The sequence below is a fragment of the Meleagris gallopavo genome, chromosome Z, assembly GCF_905368555.1.
Source record: "Meleagris gallopavo chromosome Z, MGAL_WU_HG_1.1, whole genome shotgun sequence".
NCBI lineage: Eukaryota > Metazoa > Chordata > Aves > Galliformes > Phasianidae > Meleagris > Meleagris gallopavo.
In genome coordinates this window covers 70956962-70978898 of record NC_139435.1, presented here as the reverse complement: position 1 = coordinate 70978898, position 21937 = coordinate 70956962, and the positions used below count along the sequence as shown (strand labels likewise).

General features: G+C 37.0%; 1 protein-coding gene across 6 annotated transcripts in view; it reads left to right on the top strand.

Annotated features, from left to right (window-relative positions):
• SRFBP1 (serum response factor binding protein 1) overlaps window positions 1-19268 on the top strand; it is a 64890-nt gene extending 45622 nt beyond the window's left edge. For 5 of the 6 annotated variants that reach the window (XM_085213938.1, XM_085213940.1, XM_085213939.1 and 2 more), the window contains 4 exons: window positions 15545-15626; window positions 16459-17179; window positions 17608-17645; window positions 18545-19268. In XM_085213938.1, the coding sequence (XP_085070064.1) occupies window positions 15545-15626; window positions 16459-17179; window positions 17608-17645; window positions 18545-18732 (1029 nt within the window). In that variant the 3' untranslated portion in view covers window positions 18733-19268. The other variant, XM_085213937.1, reaches the window with a different exon arrangement.
• The last annotated feature ends 2669 nt before the right edge of the window (window positions 19269-21937 follow it).

Below are 21937 nucleotides of genomic sequence, written 5' to 3'. Positions count from 1 at the left end.
ACACTTGCTGGCCATAGCATTGCCACTGCTGAAAGGAGTATCTTTTTGCATGCTTTAGTAAAAGTTAATATGTCAGTGTATTATTTTGTCTTTTCCCACAGTTAGATTTTTTTTTTTTTCCCCAAATGTTATTATTAATAACTTCTCTAGCAGTATTCTGTAGATCCCATGAAATGTCGACCATACTGTTTACCTTTTCATTAACTTCAGTTTTGAAATATTTGAAGCAAAACATCCTGTGGCTGTTTTCATTTTCCAAATAGGTTTGTTTTCACTGATAAAAGGCAATCTGCTTTTAATTCACTGTGGAATGCTGAATATTAGTTTTACATAGTGGATGTGTAGTCAAGATATTTGTTTAATTCTTTCTGCCCACTGAGAGTTTATGTTCTATTACTATTTTTCCTCATATTTTTTTCAGAATAAGATAGGCATACTTTTCTATTTAAAAAGACGTTTTCTCAGTTTCATTTATAAAATTTATAAAAAATATAATAGGGCTAACACATTAATATAAGAGAAGAAGCAGTGGGTGAGCTGTCCTTCATGCACCTCTGCTGAAACTCTTTACATCCATTTTTAATATTGTTGCAGCTGGCTCAGTTGCTATTAACAGATGGTAAACTCTGCTGTAAAGACTGTATTAAATGTTGCCATGTGACTGCAGCTGGTCTTTATTGTTGGTGCTTAGTCACAGCTGTTGAAAATGGAACCTTTATTCTCTAGGTTTTCACTGAGCTTTTCTACAGGTTCTGTGCACAGTTCTGTGCTGTTTGCAACAAACACATTTGCCAGTTGTTAGTATTGAAGAACACGTGGCAGATCTGCTGTCTAATTTTTTAAACAGATTTCCATCTGCGTAGCATTTTAATGTGGTTACAGTAGCATGTGTCCCTGGACTGTTCTGGGAGCCTTGGTTCATCAGTATTGTGCTCCAGAAGCTAATGCTATAAAAGTTGTTCATTACAAATTTGGGAGCAAGCAAAGACCACACGCCTTTGTTTCACCTGCACTTCTACATCAGAAGCCATTCTGTCAGACTGCCTCTCTGCTGCTATCTGTCACATAGCAACATCATGGAATGGAATACTGGTGAGGAGGTTCAACCTCTACTGCTGTACCACCAACATTTGCCTCTGATGTAGTGGACCAAAATCTTAAAACAGAAGGCATTTCTTTTCGAGCAATCCTCATAGAACAGGCACCTTATGCACTGCCATAGGCAGATATGCCAGAATTCAACTGAGCAGCATGGTATGTGGTATGATTTTGATAACTGAAAGTCTAGGTTGCCTGATGAGATTAGCTGTACTTACGATGATTATGCAGGAATGACATTAGTGATGTTGAGGTGTAGATATTTTAATGGCTACTTCAATGCTATGTTGAAGTTTGGGATGTTATTTTGAAGGTGAGTGAATTTAACATCCATGGCCTATATGAATTTGTGTCCCAACCCTCAACATGTGCCTCATCGGCAACCAAAAAAGAGTAAGGGTAGGGTAGTCACAGTGCTTGTATTGCTTTGTATTCTTCTTCGTAGATTTACCATGAAAATGCAGTCTGTTGAAAGCATTTTATGAAAGGCTGTGATATTAGAGGTATTAATCAATTTACAGCATCACAATTGCTAAATGTTATTTGGAGCATGAAGTTCCTCAGATTGTATCGGTAAATGGTAGTCTTGGGTTACAAAGCATGAGTAGGACGTGGTTACACAAGATTTATTTATTCTAAAAAATACTCTTACCTTTAAAAACATAAATTTCCTTAGCAGGAAATTTTAAAGATAATTCTAGTACTTTTCAGCTTTGTGATGTGGAAAGAAGGGAAGATGGCATTTCTAAATCAAGCAGAATTTCAACCAAATAGCTGCATCCAAGGATGGACAGTCACACCTATATTTAGTATCCCTGAAAAATAGAAAACTTTCTATTTGAGTTGATGTTAATAAATGTACTTCTTTGATCTTGGTTTTAATTTATTTAAAAAAAAATACTTTCTAATGAAAAATATATTTTAAAATGTCACTATTCTCTGTTGATTTAATCTGAGGAAATGTATTAAATCATGAAAGGGGCCTGATGCATAGTCCTGTGCAGTTTAATTGAAGACTGTTAACTTCAAAGGCTTTGGATCAAGCACAAAATAGTTGCTGTCTTTCATATGGGCTCTGGGGGATTTTTCCACAGTCCTCTCCCTTATCTCCTCTGCCTTTATCCCCCTTCCTTCCCCACATCCCCGCCTGCAAGTATTCTACTAACTGCAAAACAGTCTGATTAGGATAGATTCATTTATTGATATAAAACTTCTGTTGCTGGTGCTAGTACCTTTAACAGCAGCATAACTAGATAATTACTTATGTGGATTTTTAACATTCTTTGCTTATGAAAATATTTTGCTTGCAATCCGTAAACCATAGAGAAAAGACTACTGTATGAATCAGTCTTTTGTGTAATACTGATGTGATGGTTCATTGGCTTTCTGTAATACACTTATTAATTCTTTGCACTTAGCTATTTTGTGGTTTGATTTTGGTAACCTTGCAGAAAAACAGCTGGTGTTCTTGAGGAAACCATGAACATTTTTCTTTAAAAAAAAACAAACAAAAAAATAACCCTGGATTCTGGTTGTTATCACTCATGAAAGTTGAAATTGTGTGTAGACAATCAATGTGTAATTATAACAGGGATAAATTAATGATGACTTAATCTATTTAGGAAGACTTAATGATCACCTGATAATACCTCTCCTCCTTTTCTTCATTGCTTTTAAGTAGCAATATGGTCAACTTCAAAACAGTTGTAGGAACCCAGAATTGTTATTACTCATTCTTACTTTAGAATGAACTCACATTACCTCATGTATGTGAAGATGGTTTCAGTCCACAGCTGTGTTTATGCTGAGTAGTAAAATAATACTTCTCCATCTCAAGCATTATGTTGCAGGTCCTTTCTTATTTTGGTATGGAAGTAAAGACAGTGATTTGCATAGCTGTTACCAATTTCTTTATGTAATAGTTGCATCTGCCAACATCATTTGTTTTTTGGCAATGTGTTACACTGATTTCAATAGAACTCGATTGATGCTGGGAATCAGTATTGCAGTGCTGGATTCCTTCTGTCTCCAGCATTTTGATTCTTTTTGAATGGAAGTTGCACTGAATGTATGAAACCACTGTTTCCTGGGAGTTTTCCACGTCAAACACCAGATGTTAACTTTAAACAGGAATGTCTGTGGCCTTTCTAACAATACTGATGTAGAATTTTGCATTCAGTGATGAATATCACATTCAGGCGTAAATACTTTCTCTGTGTGAGTGATTACTGATTGTTGCTGTTTTGTGTTTTGTTTTTTCTCTTAAGGCTTCTCATCTTCCAAATTCAATTTCTTGAACTGTGAGCTGTTTAGAATAACTTATGGTTAAGCCTATATGTATATAATTATACAGATAACTATTATTCATATAAATGTAGTATATAATTATACAGATAACTATTATTCATATAAATGTATTTATAGTATATAAGTGTTATTTTTATATAAATAAAATGTTTAGCATTGTGTAATCTTCTCTGTTTTGGAGTCTAGAACCCACTGATATGGCTTCAGCCAAAGTTTTGTCAGTACAAAACTGTATTTTTAACAAATCTTTTTCTGCCTTTTCCCACTGACTTCTCTGCTAATTTCTCCTTCTGTCTGTTTGCCCAGCCAATCTCTTCTCAAAAGTGCAGTGGGAGAATCCACTCTGCTGTTTTAATGCCACACTCTGTCCATTTCCTTCCCAAACCTAGTTAGCCATTCTTTTGCCTGCTAGGTCCTTACCATACTTTCTCTGTGTTAATTTCTGTCTTCTGTATTAGCCCTTTTCATTCAAGTTAGGCTGCTACCTGCTTGCTGCAGTAGAGTCGCCATTTGAGAGTAAGGAGATAGACTAGACAAAGTTGGCATTATATTCAACACCACAGCAGCATGTGCAGTGATCTCAGTTTAGTAACAGCCTGGATTTTGTCCTCTCTCAAAACAATATTTCTAATGTTCTGTATTGAAACAAAACAGCAGCAGCTTTGGCAGTTTCTCATTGTGAGGTAGCATACTCCTTATGTGAAAAGGCTGCCTTCTGTCAAATTTTACTTTACTAAGCCAGGGTTCTATTAAGATGTGATCTTTAGGAAAGACTCAGTCCCAAAAATGATGGCTTTTGATTGGAATTAGTTCATTTCAACCATTTGACATGTCAGAGCAGAATGTGGATAGGCATATTGCTGTCAACAGAAATCGGAGAGCAGTCAGTTTACATTTTTCTAATCAGTGTTTGGCTTCTATTATCCAGGTAGTTTAGTCACAGCGAACACACAATAGCATAAATGGACAGAAACATGAGTGGGGAAGCGCAGTGTTTTTGAGCTCAGATATTCCTATAATAGTGATGATTCGATGCATACAGCTTTATATACACACAGCTGTATTTTTTCATTGTCAGAATATGACGCAGTATATGTAAAAGCACATGCAGCTCTGAACTTTTGTTCTTATTTTAAATGACTACTTAAAAAATATGCATTTTTTTTTTTTTATGGGGAATGAGCTGTAATGGGAACAATAAAGTAAAATGTTCAAACTAGTCTTGTTTTTATGTTTTCCTTGAAGAAAATGAAAGAAAGTATTGTAACAAGAGGTTCTCAAAGTGTGGTGGGTTTGATACTGAATAAAAGAATGTCAAATTAGTGATGTTAGAATTTCCATGATACAATTTGCAGAAATACTTTTTAGGCACTCATGGAATGCTCAAGAGGCAGGCAGAGATACAGAACCTCAAAGCATGCATAAGATAGTGGTATAGAAAGGAGAGATTTAGGTGTCAGAGGAACTGAGGAACCTTCAGACATGAGAGGAGACAGGATGGGAAAGATGAGCTGATTTACTAATCAAAATTGAACCAGACTGCTGGCAATGAAAGTCTTCATTAAAGAATAATTAAAAAAAAAAAAAAAAAAAAAAAGCAGGAGGAAGACTGCACTCATAGAAGAGCATCTGATTCAGTCATGTTATCAGCAGGTAGTACTGACAATTTTTCAGAATCTCTCTTGAAGGCCGAGGAGGGAACAGCTCAATGCTGTGAATAACAAAGGCAAATCAGGCTGCCTACAGTACCAGTTGATTAGCATCTCCAGTACAAAACTACAGAGAGAAGTATGCATTATAAATGCTTCCATACTAGTCCCTGAAGCCTAAGAAAATAAAAGGTGATCATGGAATACCTGACATCCAACATCATCACAGACACAGCTAGTATTTTTGTTTAACCAATCTTCATGATAATTAATGAAAGGTGCCACCTTTGAAAGGATAAGTAGGCAGGATTTGTGTGCATGAGAGTGGCACTGTGTTGTGAATAACTGTGTTTTCAGTATAACTGCATAAAAATGTGACAAGAACAGAGAAACTCTCACAGAATCTCATTTCTATGATTGATAGTCACCTCTGTAATAAAAGTTTGCTACTGGTAGTGTCCTGCAACTTGTAGTTAGAATTGTAATAGCAGAAAATGATGTCAGAATATAGAAACCACAAGTCTGCAGTTGGTAATTGTGAGAGATATCAGTTACCCTTTATTGATTTGATTACTAAAGACAATCTCTGAATTGCATTCTTTATGGATTCATAGGGAGCTGTTGGAGAGAGTCCAGGGGAGGGCCACAAAGATGATCAGGGGACTGGAGCACCTCCCCCACAAAGACAGGCTGAGGGAGCTGGGCTTGTTCAGCCTGGAGGAAAGAAGGCTGCGGGTGACCTCATTGCAGCCTTTCAGTGCCTAAAGGGAGCCTACAGGGGGGAGGGGAGTCAACTCTTTGAAAGGGTAGATAACAGCAGGACAAGGGGAAATGGTTTGAAGTTGAAGGAGGGAAGATTTAGGTTGGGTGTCAGGGGGAAGTTCTTTACAGAGAGAGTGGTGAGGTGCTGGAACAGGCTGCCCAGAGAGGTTGTGGATGCCCTGTCCCTGGAGGTGTTCAAAGCCAGGTTGGATGAGGCCTTGGGCAGCCTGGTCTGGTATTAAATGGGGAGGTTGGAGATTCACAATCCTTGAGGTCCCTTCCAACCCCGGCCATTCTGTGATTCTGTGAAGGAAAGTAATCAATTTTTAAAGTTAACCCACATGAAGGGGTAGAGAAAAGGATGGGCTCAACCAAACGAGGAAGCCCTGTCTTGCCATTAGTCTGCTAATTCTCTAGATATTGGGACACATTGATCAACTTTGATCAGTGTTGATGGAGATAGCTTTAGGAGTGTATAGTTCCATTTGTATGTGTAACAGTTCTCATCTGAGTGCAGAAATCCAAATCAGTGTTGCTCTCAGTGAGGGAGGTGTTCCTAGTGATGGAGAAAATTCAGTCTTGTTTTAAGAAACACCATGGCACAGAAGGTAAGTGAGAGATTGTAAGGTACAACACACATGAGCTGGAGTCTTTCATTACTCCTGTTGCTTACAGAATTTACTGTGTTAAAATGTGTTTAGCGTTGTGTAAATAATTGTAATTACAAAATTGTAAATACAAAATTACAAAAATATGTTAAAGACTGACAGCTAATCATATATTACAAATGAAAAAGCTCTTTTTGTGTACATGCTTTGAAGAGTAACTCAGAATTGCATAGTAAAATTAGAATAAAATGACATTTCTGATATTTTTAAAAATGAAAAGCAACAGTTGTTCTGCTTTACTGTTTTTACTTTTATAAATACAAGTGTATCTTTTTCTGATTGTATATCATAGAGAAGTAAAATACAAAATCATCACTTTTTCACTCTTGTGCAGATCGTTTTTCAAGTGCTGCATCTCAGAACTAAGGAATTGACAGTTATAAACATTGAGAAATAAATAAAGAGAGAAATTATGGAACTAGGAGGATTCTTTCAGCTTAATGTGAGTCTGCACTGGCAAATTCTGTGAAAAGTGCTGAAGGCATTATTTCTTGAAATTTTTGAACTTGAACAGTAGAAATGGAAAAACAAGATTATCTTGAGCTATTGGAATTCTGTTTAAAGAAACTACTCATTACTGAAACTAATAATATGTAGTAAATAGCTATATTTAAAAATTTTGGTTAGGTAAAATGAAAACATAGGTTTTCAGTGTATTGCTCCTCAGTGGCAAGATTATGAGTATGTATGGGAAATGTGATGTAACTAGTAGCTTACTGAAAGTATAATGGCATTACCTTTGGGGGCTGTTGGCCTAGTTTTTCTTTGTTTTGGAACACAAATAATTGCATGCTGATTGAAAGGGCTGAGTGATTACGCAGCCGGAAAGTACTTTTTTGCCAGAGTAGCAATAATGTAATGACCTTAAAGGCAGTCGAACCTTCAAGCACGAAAGTGATTACTCTGCATGCCATGCGGTGAAATGTCTGCTAGGAAAAAAGAAGTATTCAGGACTTGTATTTGTTTTGCATTTATCATCTGCTGATACTCTCAAATAGTATCAGGACTTCCTGTGTATTTGATATGTGATTATGAAAAGAATAAGTTCTGAATGCATGTACTCCCTGAATAGACTTAATGATAGAAAATCTACATTTTGGTAGTAAGGAATCAGTATGTTTATCACAGATGTTTAATCGCTTTTCAGTGAACTGAGTTAGTGCCTCTACTGCCTTTTTTTTTTTTTCTTCTTCTTCCAGAAAGTGCCTGAAAAACATTTAGCTTGAAAGATACATGTTTTCAATTGTGCACAAAAATTTCAATGTGAGATGCCAAGAGACTCTATCTTGTTTTAAATAGCATACAGTAACTGATATGGCCTACTCCCGGTCAATATGTGAAGTTTTTATGAAGTCTTTAAGTCACCTGCACCTCCAAATCCCTAGCTCTCAGTAGTTCACATCCTCAGTGATGGCTATGGACATAAATACATGTCTCCTTCAAATCAAGAAGCTGAACTGGCAGTTTTTAGTTAGGTAATTCTGAGTTCCCCAGTGGTAATGCTTCTATATGTGATAGTTTGAGCAAGATGAAGATTTTCAATAGGAATAATTCTTTTACATCATCATCAGAAGTTATCTGAAGTGCAAACAATTAATTTAGGGCTTGGTTTCAACTTTTAGTTTTGTATGTTTTAAAATAGGAAGTTCTCAGCAGTGTCTGCTTTCTCTAAAGATTCTTTGTTATAAACTCTCCTATGTAATGCTTACATATACACTGCTTTTTCAGGCTGCAGCTGACAGGAGATACTTTGCGGTTTGAGCTTCTGTCTTACTATGGAATATTGTAAGAGTGTCTTAGGATTATATCTCTGTAAGTTCTGTGCAGAATTCAACTCCAGACTGAGTTTGTAAGGAGACCAGTGGATATATCTCGATTCTGAAAAAAAAGCTGTGTCATCCAGGGCTGAATACTGTGATCTTCTTGACCCATTAAGTGGTTCTAATAACATAGAGCTCATACCTGTACCTTGCCAGTGTATTTGCTGCCACCTGCACTGTGCATCTTTGGACTTGCCGTGTGTGTGTGTGTGTGTGTGTGTCTGGACTCTTGTTCTAGAAGCTCAGCAACAAGCAAATGATTTCTCAGCTTTTCAATATACTTCACTTTTCTGAAAAGATCATCTATGGCTTCAGATCTGATATACAATATTGTCAAATTAATTAGTATGTGAACTTTCCCCTGAATTTCATTATATTATCTGAAGAAGTCTGCATGAATTTTGTAGCAGCGATCTTTCTCTTTGTATTGTTCACAGCTACTGCCTCTTATCCACTACTCATTGCATTTATGTTCCCCATGAAAAGTACATTTTTTGCTTCAGACTATTTCATATTTTACTTTCCACTTTAGTTCCTCATCATTATTGATTCTTTTTCTTCTCCTGTGGCATCTATTACTGCACCATGTGCCCAGCAATGAGTTGGACTGCCACAACTGCAGGATGTGTGGAAAGGAATTGACACAGTACTAGCTTTGTGACCTCTTTCATTCTCTTTAAAAATTGTTTTTTTTTCCTTCAAAAACTTGTATACTGTTTGTGTGGTAGGCCAGATCCATAGGGTTATACACACATTCTTCTTAGCCTTGTGTGTCAGAGGTGTATCAGAGCTAGCAGTATTTGAGTTATCCTACAGTCTTGCCATTTCATCCTACATCTGCATCCTACACCTGTTCACCAGGAGGAGATAATTAAGAGACCATGCCCGTTTTATTCTGGATTTCTTGTTCTGACTTCTTTTTATTGAAGCAATCATAGAAGAAGGAAAGATTAGTTGTAGATTAAATACATGATTTGTACTTGAGCACGTCTGGGTTTTATTCCAAGCTCTGTGTAGATTACAGTGGGGATTAAATATTATTTCTTTTTTACCATTTCCCGGTGTGAAAAAATATGCATTTACCTCACAGTTGTACAATTAGCTAAATTAGTTGTGACAGCTTAATCCAGAGGAATGCTATTGACTCTTTGGAACCCCAACTAAATTTGATCTTGAAACGCATGCAAAGTGCTGTATTAGGCTTCTTAAAGGGCCTTCAGATTTTGTTCAATGCTTGGACTGTAGTTCTTCTAACGCACATATAAAGAATTGTAGGGGTTGGAAGGGACCTCCAGAGATTATCGAGTCCAACACCCCTGCCAAAGCAGGCAAAGAACAACTGGGAATCTACTTTTGTTTGAATTTCTGCCATATCTAATTCATATTTTACATAGTGTGATGATAATAGAGACAAGTTTATGCTACTCCTTTTAGTAGGAAGGAAAAAAAAACAAGACAAATTAGATATAGGTAAATCTAAATGAACAGAATAGGGAAAAAATAATAACTTTGATTCAGAAATACAAAAGTGGCTAGGGCAGCATCAACAGCTCAGCTCTAGTTATGGGATCTTGATGCTTCTCCCCAAAGCTGGATTCAAAAGTTTATAGATGTCAGTGATGAGCTAACAGTCAGTTCTCTTGGCATCAATGCAAGTTCAGCTGGATTCTCCAGACCTCTCATTTTTACTGTGCGTAGTTTGCAGATAAGTGAAGATTGTCCAGGGTACCATGTGTTGTCATGAGTATTCATGTCTCATGGTGCCTGCAAGAAAAATAAATCTCCTAATATTTTTATGGTTAAATTACAGCAATAACAGAAAATTGTGCTAGCCAATATAAACTGTGACAAGTGGTAAAAAGAATAATAAATGAGACGTCAAGGAGGGGTGTTATAAGAGAAGTTGTTCGATTTTTGTCCTGCTGTTCCACTACAAGACATTAGTTTACTCTGGTTTTTTGCAAAGGCTTTAAATCTGTTAGTACTTTATCTTCAGATGGAAATTTTTCATCAGCTAATCTATAAATAGTCCAGTCTTAAAAACAAACAAACAAAAGACACGAAAAAAAACACCTTTGAAATTTGTGAGATTTTGTGAGATTCATATAGAATTAATTGCATAAGAATTTCCCACCTGTCTTGTTTTCTTCAGCTGGTGTATCTACTTCAGAAGAGCTGTACCATCATTTTGATGTTACTTGAAAGATTGGATTGAGTAGAAACTGAGTAAAATCTGAATAAAATCTGATAATTTCTAGCTATCTTTTTCCAGTACAGTATTTAGGGCTGATGTTTCTGTGCTGTGCATAGTATGTGATTGTTCCTTGCTATTTCTGTATTTAGGAGGGTCACTCTCTTTTAAACTCTTGCCTTGCCTAATGAAGATGTGTTTCCTGCCTTCTCTAGCTGATCCATCCAGCTATCAGTGAAGTGGGGACACAGCCACAAACTCATGCTGTCAGGAGCTGTGAGCCAACATGGCCACCACAAGTGGCATCCCGTTGCTTCTGTTGCCAAAATCTTCAGGTTTTTTTGATGGCCACAAGTCGCGTATCAAATTTCTTACAGACACATAGGAAGAGGGAGAACTAAAACCATTTCAGTCAGAAGATAATTTTGCTCAGTGATCTTATTCCAAAGCAGTGATGGGATGGATTTGGATGGCAGCCATGATCCAACACCTTCAGCCACCCTGTGACTCTACATTAACCACACTCTTCCTGCTGTTGTGAAAGACAGCTGTGACTTGTTAGAGCTCTGGGAGCAGCATGTGGAGTAATAGGTTTTCTGTTGTTCTTAGGAGGGAGAAAGTTCTTGTTTAAGCTGCTACAAAGGGTATTTCAGTTACATCTTCTTTTGGCTCAGAACTTTGGATTTTTTTATGTTTAACCTGGTTAGCATTATCTTTTCCTTTTATTCTGAGATTAGGCTGCTGTTATGCTTTAGACTGCACTTCCAGTTAATTTAGAAACCTCAGTTGGACGTGCTTCAAGGTTATTTTTTGTCATAGATTTAGCAATGTACTGTATACTGTATGCTCATCTAGAGGGTTTCTGACTGTCTCCATCTAAATATCATAGCAAACCATTTACAGGACTGATGCCCACCAGACATTACCTGTCTGTCAGCACTGTCATTTGACCTAGTAGAAATTCTAGTTAGTAGTCTTCTAGTATTAATCTTGTTTTAAGCTGCCTGTAGTTTCTCATACAGAAATCAATTAAAAGATAAAACTATGGCCTCTTCTCTATTTTTTATTATAATTGTAGCACAGGGTAAAACCAAAAGGAATTTTGAGCAGGATGAGTAATATCAATGAAGCAATAATCAGAAGTCAGCATATCATGTCCCCAAGTTGATCCTACATTTCTGCTGTTTAATTCTTCTTGAAGGTCTGCCATCTCAAGTATGCTAGCAAGGAATTACCTTTAACAGCAGCAAATCCCATCTCTACCAAGGGATTCTCTTTCTCACTTTATTTCCTGCATTGTACAAAGCAGGTGCTAGCCACACAAATTCTGCCTGACATTCCCATCCAGCTGCTTCTTTTTACCCAGTGCTGCCAGCTTCAGAGTCATTCCCTGTTTTTCCTGACCTCTGTCCAGCACAATTCAAAACTTGTAGTGTAAATCTGTGTTTTATTTTAACCATCTTCTAATGTCCATTCTTTCCTTAATCATTGCTACATTTTACAAAGTTTGCCTCCCCTGTGTGGGGTACCCCGGTGTGTTTGTTGGTGTGAGTTATACACATCCTACTTTATTACGTTGTAACTGGCAAGTTATGGTTTGAGGCTTGTGCCTCATCTGCCATTCAGGATGAGGAACACTTCTTTATGCAAGGCTTCTTTTTTTAATTTTAATGTTTGAAAAACACGAAGATAGTGCAATTAATTCTGCTAAGTATCCCCATAGAGTTTAATGTAGCATGGTGGTGATGGCAGGCATCTTTATATATAAAAGTAATGCATTGATTACCAAGGTAAAGTCTGAGGAGTTCAGATTCTTGTGCAGGTAGCATACAGCCTACAACTGAAACATATGATTATTCAGTGCTCAGTTGCTTTGTTTATTTTGCTGTGCCTCAGTTGAAAATTGAATGAGGCAGAACATTCCTATGGAAAGTCTTACCTGAAAAAAATAAAGTAGCACAAAATAATACAGAATAATACAAATAATACAGCAGGAACCAGTGAAAGCAAGTATTTACAGAAACAAACATAGTATATATATATATACACAGTTCTTGCTATAGATGCAGTAGGTACTTTGTTTTTTTCTCTGCCAAGGCTTTACATACTGGAAAATAGTTGAGACAAATAAATTGAGCATTGAATGTGCCAAAAAATAGAAAAACGGGAATTTTTGAAGAATGTGAATGTCATATTATATGTTTGTTGGCTGCTGTCTCACAGTGTGAATAGTATTTGTAAAGTATTTTGCTATAAGGAAAAAATGTGGTTATTCCATATGCATTGGCATGTATATGCTTAAACCCTTTCTATAAATATTTGAATTAAAGGACACCAGATGTTGCACAGAAGCTCTGCTGCTGCTTTAGGAACTTCATGGTATATTCTTCCAAAACCCACAGGAAGTAGCTGAGGGAAAAAGTGTATTAATTAAGTTCTGAAATACATTTTCCAGCTAGACAAAAATCTCCAAAGAAAATACTCTTTGATCTCTAGAAATGTGAGCTTGCTCTCCCAGGAATCTGGTGGCAGCATGCAGCACTGTCACATGGGAATCAAAACCCAGATTCAAAGTTCTCCGAGCTAGAAGAGCTCTGAGAGTAAGTCTGAGAGTAACACAGTCTTTAGCCCTTGGTAATGGACTCATCTTTTCACTTATCTTCTCTGGCCAGTTATCATAACACTGTGGACAGTCTATAGGAAAGATATCTTTTCATTTTATCTTTATCTGAACCAGTAATGCTGTATGAGCGGGGACTTGGTGAGGAAAGTACTAGGATTCGCAGATGCTCTGCACATCAAATTAAAATCTGAACAGACAAAACAAGAATGTTTTTTTTTTAAGCTATAGAACTGCAGCAAGTTCGATTTGCTTGGAATTGGTTGAGGAACAAGCTTTACAGTTTGCGTACGAATTACATGTTTCCATATTTGGAAGTAGTAGATCTGCTGTAGCTGTAGTGCCTTTGTTATATTAAGAAACATAGCAGGAAGATGTAAGATTCCAAATTTCAGGATCTGTTCTGTTTTCTTCAGACCTAAAGCACTGAAGATGACTCTCCAGCTGTAGTGGATGGCATGTTGCGTCTCTCTGTCTCTACTCAGTGAATACGTAGCTATTCATATTAAGTGGCATAACTGCTGGAAGAAGAGGTGCATACAAGCTAGTGAGATTCTCTGATGAACATCTGTATATGAAACAATGTACTGGGTAGTGTCTGTATGTGTGATGATTGGATCCCAGATAGCAGCCAGGCATTCACCAGCTACTTGATCACTCCTCCACTCCTCCTGCCTAGCAGGATGAGAGAGACTTAAAAGAGCGAAAGGGACAAAACTAGCGAGTTGAGATAAAAAAAAGATAAATAAAGCAAAACTGTGCATTAGCAAAGCAAAATACGAAATTTATTCACTACTTCTGAGCAGCACGCAGAACTTCAGCCACATCCCAGAAAACTAGGCTTCTAGATGCTTAAACAGTGTGTAACACTGTTGTGCAGTAACAACAAATGTTCTTCTTCCTCCTTTCCTTGAGCGTATGTTGGTGAAAATGATTTAATACAGCATGGAATATCCTTTTAGTGAATTTGTTGTCAGCTGTCCCAACTGTCTTTCCCTTCCAACTTCTTCTGCCTTTCTCTTGAGAGAGAAATGAAGAAGGCCTTGATGCTGCGCAAGCACAGCTCAGCAATAACAAAATCATTGGTTTGTTATCAAGTCTGATTTAGTTACAAATCAAAATACAGAACCATACTGGCTGAAACGTAGAAAGCTGACTTCATCCCAGGACAGACCCATTACAATCTCCCATTGCCTATTCCATATACTTTTACATTACGCTCATATCCTACATTAATTATTCAGTGCATCCTTATCAGCTACCCCCAGCCTGCTGCCCTCTGACTCTATACACAGATATTATTTATTCCCTTGGGCTGTGAACCACCTCCATCAACTGTCCCTTGAGTTAATTCAGCCATTGGCTGGGCTCCATCTCTCATGGTGGTGGCTCAGGCCAGGAGAGGCATCACATTGGGCTGAAATGCCACGGCCTGCTCAGGCAGGATCACTGGGCACTTGCCACTTATCATCCATTGGTTGAGGTGGCTTCTGCCATGAGTACATTCTGTGACACGCAGCTCAAATCATTGGTTACAACAGTTTATAAATATATCCATACAGTACCACTAGGAAGAAGGTGTTTTGTTTTGTTTTTTTCTTTCTTATAAGTTCTGCAGCCGTAAATAAATCTTCATAGTGAGCTTGTCTGCACACCACAGTTCTTCCCTCTTAGGTAAAACCAAGACACGGCTGTCCTTTAAAAAGTCTCAGATATCTTTCATTTTGTTCTTGAAGCATAATCATGACAAGAGCCTGAAAATATGATAGCTAGTACCAGTGAATTCTAGATGAATACAACAGTGAAAGCAATTCCTGCTTCTCTCCTTTTTCTTCAGATTGAAGCATTGAGATCATGTTTGATCTTTGTACCAGTCTGTGTAATTCTGTTATTCTACCACATTACATTTGGGGGTGTTTGTCCTTGCCTCTACATCACATTTCATATATAACACTTCAATAACTGTTATGTGATTTTCCTACGTTAACAGTACTTTCTACAAGCTGCTCTATTCCATCATGCAGAACAGCTTCTATCAGTACAGTGCTAATTTTTTCTAGGGATTCATCAACTTGCTTTACACGTATAAGAAACAGAATGTAAAATATTCCAGAATATATATTACAGAAACAGAATATAGAATGTGATTGGTTCTTTTAAAGTAAAAATTGTATTATGCCTTTTCAGTACATGATAAATTGCAGAATTACATCTGTTGTGTTTCTGACAGTTTTTATGCAATCAGATTTTTCCTCAGAATTATGATAATACAGAAAAGCTAAGAAATACTCAAATATTACATTGTTATAACCTTTTCTTCTTGTTCATTTAGTAGTCCAGAATCACATTAATATGTATAGTAGCATGACTTATACAGACCTATCCTGTAAGTATTGTTCTGCTTATTTTATGTATTTTATTTTTTATAGCCAAAGTCTACTGCATATGAGCGAGCTATTGCAAGACTTGCAACACACCCCCTTCTGAAACCCAAAATTGCTGAACTTAAGGGTAAGAAACAGAATATTAACTTGTTTTGACTTCAGTAGCTTGTCCATGTGACATTTTGCTCATGTTAACTCTTATGAACAATCACTATTGAAGAAAAAGTATATCAGCCCTTGTAACCAGCTTGACAAGCTGCAGTGAACAGAGTAACACAAGTTGCAGTCATGGGTTTATGTGTGACAGTACACCATATGGCATATTAAATAAGACTGAACTGACAATGAGCAAATACGAAGGAAGAAGGAGCATTATAACTGGCTTTTCAAAGATAGCTAAAAGAACCATGGAGTCATATCACAGAATCACAGAATGGCTTGGGTTGGAAGAGACCTTAAAGACCCCTCCCCAGCATCTGCCATCGACAGATTGCCACCCACCAGATCAGGCTGCCCAGGGCCCCATTCAATCTGCCTTGGGCACCTCTAAGAATGGAGCATCCACAGCTTCTCAGTAGTTCCAGTGCCTCACCGCCCTCTGAATAAAGAATTAACACCTAACATCTAACTCAAATCTCCCCTCTCCTAGTTTAAAACTGTTCCCCCTTGTCATTCTAGGTTTGCAAGTCACTTTTTTAAGCTTCCCTAGTTGAACCCAGTTTCAAAAACAGTATGTCCACGTGGTATTGATTTCAGATTGTTTTCCTCACTTGTTGATGCTGCATTTCAAAGCATTATTTGCCCCACCTATTCAGTGAAAGGTTGATAAATGCATTCAAAATATGTTTACTCAGTGCAATAAATTTAACTTAGAAAAATGTTTTATTTCATTAAAATAGCTTGTATACTTAATTCAAGAGTAGCAGTAACAAATGACTTTTCTTCTGCCTCTTTTGTAGCTGCTGTAAAAGATTTTAAGGATGCAAGACAGAACCCAGCCAAAGCCAATCCTTCAGAAAAGAAGTCAGAAGCTCAGCCTAAATCAGCACAAAATTCCAACAGCAACTTGAATGAACAAGCTCTTAAACTAGTTCAAAGTCAGCGAGGATTTGAAGACAAAACTAAAATGAGTGTGAAAATGGGAACTGTAGGAGGAGCTGATAAACTCAGTGAGAGTGAACCTGAACAGGAAATTATGGAAATGGAAAGACTTCCAAAAGAGTTTTTGTCTCAGACAGTAGAAATGCAAGCGATCACTCAGACAGGAAAGAAACTTGGCTGTAAAAAAAGGAAAGAAAATGTGAGCATGAATAAATTATCTGCAGTGAAACAAATGATTAGGGATGATAGTGACCTGGAACACAGTGAAGTGGAGTACTTTGATGATAGTACTGAAGAGAGGTTTTATAACCAGACATCAAATTCTGATAGCGATAGCAATGATGATTTCTTCATTGGCAAAGTAAAAAGAAAGAAGAAAACAGCAGCAGTTAATGATCTTTCTTCAGTAAAAGAAAAGAATATACTTCAGAAAAACATATTGAAGGAAGAAAAGAGTACAGTATCCGGGACAGTGCAAAATTTGATCATGGAAGAAAAACCACATGAAAAAGCAAGGAAGCTGGAATCAGTGTTCTGTACTTCTTTGTCTACCTGCAATCAGAAATCCCAAAACAGAAGGTAAACATTTTCCTCTTGCTTTATTCTCCACTATCTCCCTCCTTTCTAGCAATGACAATATTTATAATTTTTAGTAGCAGTTACCAAACAAGGAGAATTTCAGTCAATTGCAGCTCAGAATGCCTTCATGTAAACTACTCTGCAGTCTCCTTGTGCTTTCTTGATGCTTAAGGGTTTTTCACATTATAATGGAGATACTCAAATTAGCACTGGCACACATTTAGGATTCCTAAAACCGTATACAAATTAAATCAGTGTGAAGTACTTCTTTTTCAATTCCTGTATTTACAAAGAGTAAAAACTATATACGATTTTTACCTGTTATGCTTGAAAAGTCATTCCACAAGTGTTTTAGCAAAGGTAGTTCTTCATTTGTGTATCTTCTTAGAAATTTGTTGAATAATGATGAAGTATATTTTTATTTTTAGAAATACGAAAGACCAACCTCTCGAAAACAGACAAACAGGTATGTATTACTTAACCTGGTACAGTAATGGGAATAAAGATAACTCGAGATTATGTAGCCTCTGCTATATAATATTGCTAGGCTTTTTTTTGTTTGTTTGTTTCAATTTTGTGCCATGTATTTTGACAACTGTTGTTAAAATTATCAGGTTTTCTAGCTTGCACTTTGATTTGTGGATTTTGCTTGCTATTTCCTATTTTTGCGTATTAATGGATAAAGACAGATACATACAGGAAAATGCTTTTCTGTCTGTGTTTACCTTGAGCAGTGAATGTTAGCTGTGCACAGGTAAGGGTAAACATTACTGTATTTAACATATGGTATATCTTGTGAGTAGTATTTTTAATTTCTCTGTATTTTTTTGTAGGTATGTGCTCTGGAAGTTATGTCTCTTATTTATTTATTTATTTACAAGGAAATTACCACAGATATGCTTACCAAAGCATTATGAGACTATTTAATAGAGCAAGTTCTCAACTACAAAAACTCTTTCTCAACACAGTCACCACCATCAGCTGTGGTAGTATATCTGATTCTGGTATCTGATTCCACACAGGAATTTGTTAAGTCACAGAGGTCTTTTCAATCATAGTGAATTATGTTGCATAGTTCCTGACTGACTTACTGTGAAGAAAAATGTTAAGACTGTGGTGAATATTTGTCTGCATATATTTTCAAAATGATCTGTCATAATAAATCTTAAACTATACTGTAGCTTACCAAGTGATAACTGATGGGGCTGCAAGATGAGAAAATCTTACTGTGAACATTCAAATGAATACGTACCCCATGGCTAATTAATAGGTTACTGAAAAAGTCTACAAATTTGGGGTTGTTTTAGCATATTTTTATGAAGGTTCATGATGTACTTAAAGTTTCATACTGTGCTTCTTACACAGCTCTTCTTAAAAAGGAACCACAGCTCAAAAAACAATCATTTGCAAAAACCTCCATTCTTAAACGTGACAGTAAGAATCCACGTTTGGAGCAACCTCTTCATCCTTCATGGGAAGCAAGCAGGAGACGTCGGGAACAGATGTCACAAATTACAGCGTTCCAGGGCAAAAAGATTAGATTTGATGACTAGGTTGTATATAAATCGAGATTTTAAAATATGATTATTGTGAATTTGCATCTTACAATGTTTTTGTATGTGGTAAAAACTGGAGTTTGAACAGTTCTTGGGGGTAAGGACAGAAAACAATGTAGAAATCTTCACTGAAATAATATTTTCCATTTCTCAAGAATTTATGCCCGTTAATCCATGTTTGGCTGTCTTAATAATTCCAATTTCATAATACCCCTGTTTATGGAATATGCCCTAACATGACTGAATGGGTTTTAAGAACATCATCTGTGCCATGTAGAAGTAATTCTCTGAAGTTTTATTTTTGTAAAAATGTACTTTTAAGTGCTTGAGGGATTAGATCTAAGGTAATAGGTAAGAATACCACTACTGAAGTGATAATCCTAGGTCTGTATTATGAAATAACATCTCTGGTGAGGAAAAGAAATCTCTTAAGCTTGAACAGACTTTACAAATTCGTGAATGTGTCAGGTAGCTATGAAAGCCAATTAGTAATGCACATGTTCTGGGTAGCAATAAAATATTGGCCTGTTAAATTGTGGTCTCTGTTGTTCTTTGGTTATACTGCTGCTTTGAGCTACTGCAGCAGTGTCTTTAATACTCCTGCCCTGGAGATTGTATCTGGGTGGTCTGCGTTCCTTGCACTTGTACAGTTAGAAGTCATCTTTCTTATTAGATACTGTTGATAGTTAAGCAAATAGAATGTATATGAAAGGGTACTGTTGGACAAAATTCTTCAGTTATTTTAGTATTTTTCTTCAGGGACTTTTTCTGAGCTTAATTGAAACAAGTCAAAAAGAGGGATGCTTTATGTATACGTATAATGGAAGCAGGCAGTGGTACATCATTCTAAGATTCAGCTGTCTTCTGGTATTGTAGCTCAAGGACTTATTGTGATATGATAATTTATCGTGTTTAATAATCCTCAATAGTTATCTCTTCTGCAGATTTGTCTACTGTAGAATCCATGTCAACTTATGTAACCTCTGATCTCTTGAAGAAGTCTGTCCTATGTATCAAACTCTGTGAAAAAGCAATCTCTTTTCCTATGTGTTAAACTGCAACCTGATTGGTTTAGTAAGTGCTTATAACAGTGAGCAACGAATTTTTATTAACCCTTTGAATGTCACTTTGAATAGGGTAGGGAATGTTGGGAAGAGCAGTGGATGTTGTTTATCTCAACTTTTTAAGGCTTTTGTTGTTCTTTCCCATGATATCCTTATAGTCAAACTGCGTTAATATGGACTACATAAATTGACAGGTGAATCAGCTGACCTGCTGAGCTCCAAAGCAGAAAGCCAACATAACTGAGGAGAGGTAACGAGTGGTTCAGTACTGAGCTCAGTAGTATTTAACATCTTCATTAATGAACTGGATCACAGGACAGAGTGCATATACAGAACTGGAGTGGCACACAACCGGATGGTTGTGCTGCCATTCAGACGGACATGGACAGGCTAGAGAAGTGGTCAGAGGGAAAGTTTAAGTTTTGTGAAGCTTAGTTAAGGAAAATGGAAAGTGCTGCCTCAGGAGAGCAGTAACACTGTACAGTAGTCTGTGCTGGATGCAGATGGGATGGACAGCTGCTTGCAGGAAAGGACATGGGTTTCTGGTGAATACCAGGAGACTATGAGCCAGCAGTTCATCCCAATAGAAGAGATGTCCAACTCTTATTTGGAGGAACAGCAAGTTTGGAAAGGTGATCTTTCTTCTCTGTTCAGCACGGGTGAGGTTGTATCTATCCCAGTCCCTGGAAGTTGTGGAACTTGCAGTACAAAAGATGTGGACACAGTGGAAAAAGTCCAGCAAAAGGTCTCCAAGATGATAAAGGAAATAGAGTAGCTGACATACAAGGAGTGGCTGAGACCTGGGATTGTTCAGCCTGTAGAAGGGAGGATCTTACCAGTGTTTGTAATTACTGGGAGGGGAAGAAGATCAAGACAGACTCTTCTCAGTATAAAAGAAACAACTTTGTCACTGTAAAGAGGTCCAGCGCTGGCACAAGTTGTCCAGAGAAGATGTGGGGTCTCCATCCTCAAAGGTACTTAGAAGCCATCTGGACATGGTCCTGTGCAACCAGCTTTAGGTGGCCCTGCTTGAATAGAGGGGTTGAGCCTGATGATGGCCAGAGGACCATGCCAACCTCATAAGCTCCTTGTGATTTTGTAATACTCAGAGGAATGAGTCAAGCACTGATTTAGTGACTACCATCTGTTGGTTAAATCAGTTACTGGAAGCATATAAAAATGCAGTTGCTGTGTAATTCCTCAGTATATTCTATTTACCATGATGTTACAGCCAAAAGGGAGGAACAAGGTTAGGTTTTTTTTTTAACATAGTGTGACCACCACTCTGTCTTGCTCCCTCTGGTAGACTTTGTATCTTAATACTTATATCCCAGTATTTCTGCCCATCCTCTTACTGTGTTCAGTTGTTGTAAGCTAAATATTACTGTGGTTCCTTGGATTATTACTATCTACGTATGACTTTGTCACTCAGACTTTCTTTTCTGTATTCTAACCAAATGTCAGTAAGTGTGATATTATCTTCCTGAATTGCACTGATGCTGAGAAGAACTGGAAATCCATATATCCTTCCATCTTCCAGTGCTTATTGTTGCTGTTATTTTTAATGTACCATCTTGAATGACATCAGACATAAAGCCAGAAGCATCACAATAAAACATGAAAATGAAAAAGCATTTTTATTGTACTTTTGTAGGGAAGGATAGTCTTTTGTAGAAAAAGACATGCCACATGCAAACTTCTCTAGTTTTCCAGATGCAAATGCTGATCCTTAATGCCTAAGATAAATAAATGAATAAATAATCCTAGACAAATGCTATTCCAAACAAATGTTTGACATGTGATTTCTCTGGTTCCGGTGAAGGGCCAGAAGAATTTCTTTTGTTTGCTGTCATCAATTCTAATATAGTTTTTTAATGGATGGGTGATCTTTCTTTGAGTAGATGAGTATCATGTTTTAGAAGTTGATTCACTTTAAGGACTAAAAAGTTAAAGAGTGCAAATGGTTTGAACAAAATGTCTTTAAGGAGCATGTGTTCTAAAGTGCTTTTTTGTATGTGCTAGGAAATCTAAGAGCATTAGTTTGTCTTGGCATTTGAGCAAATTTCTTATTACATTCTTGCAGCTGCAATTTGTGCCCATAGAATTCTTCCTGAACGAAACCTAGTTTATCAAAACAT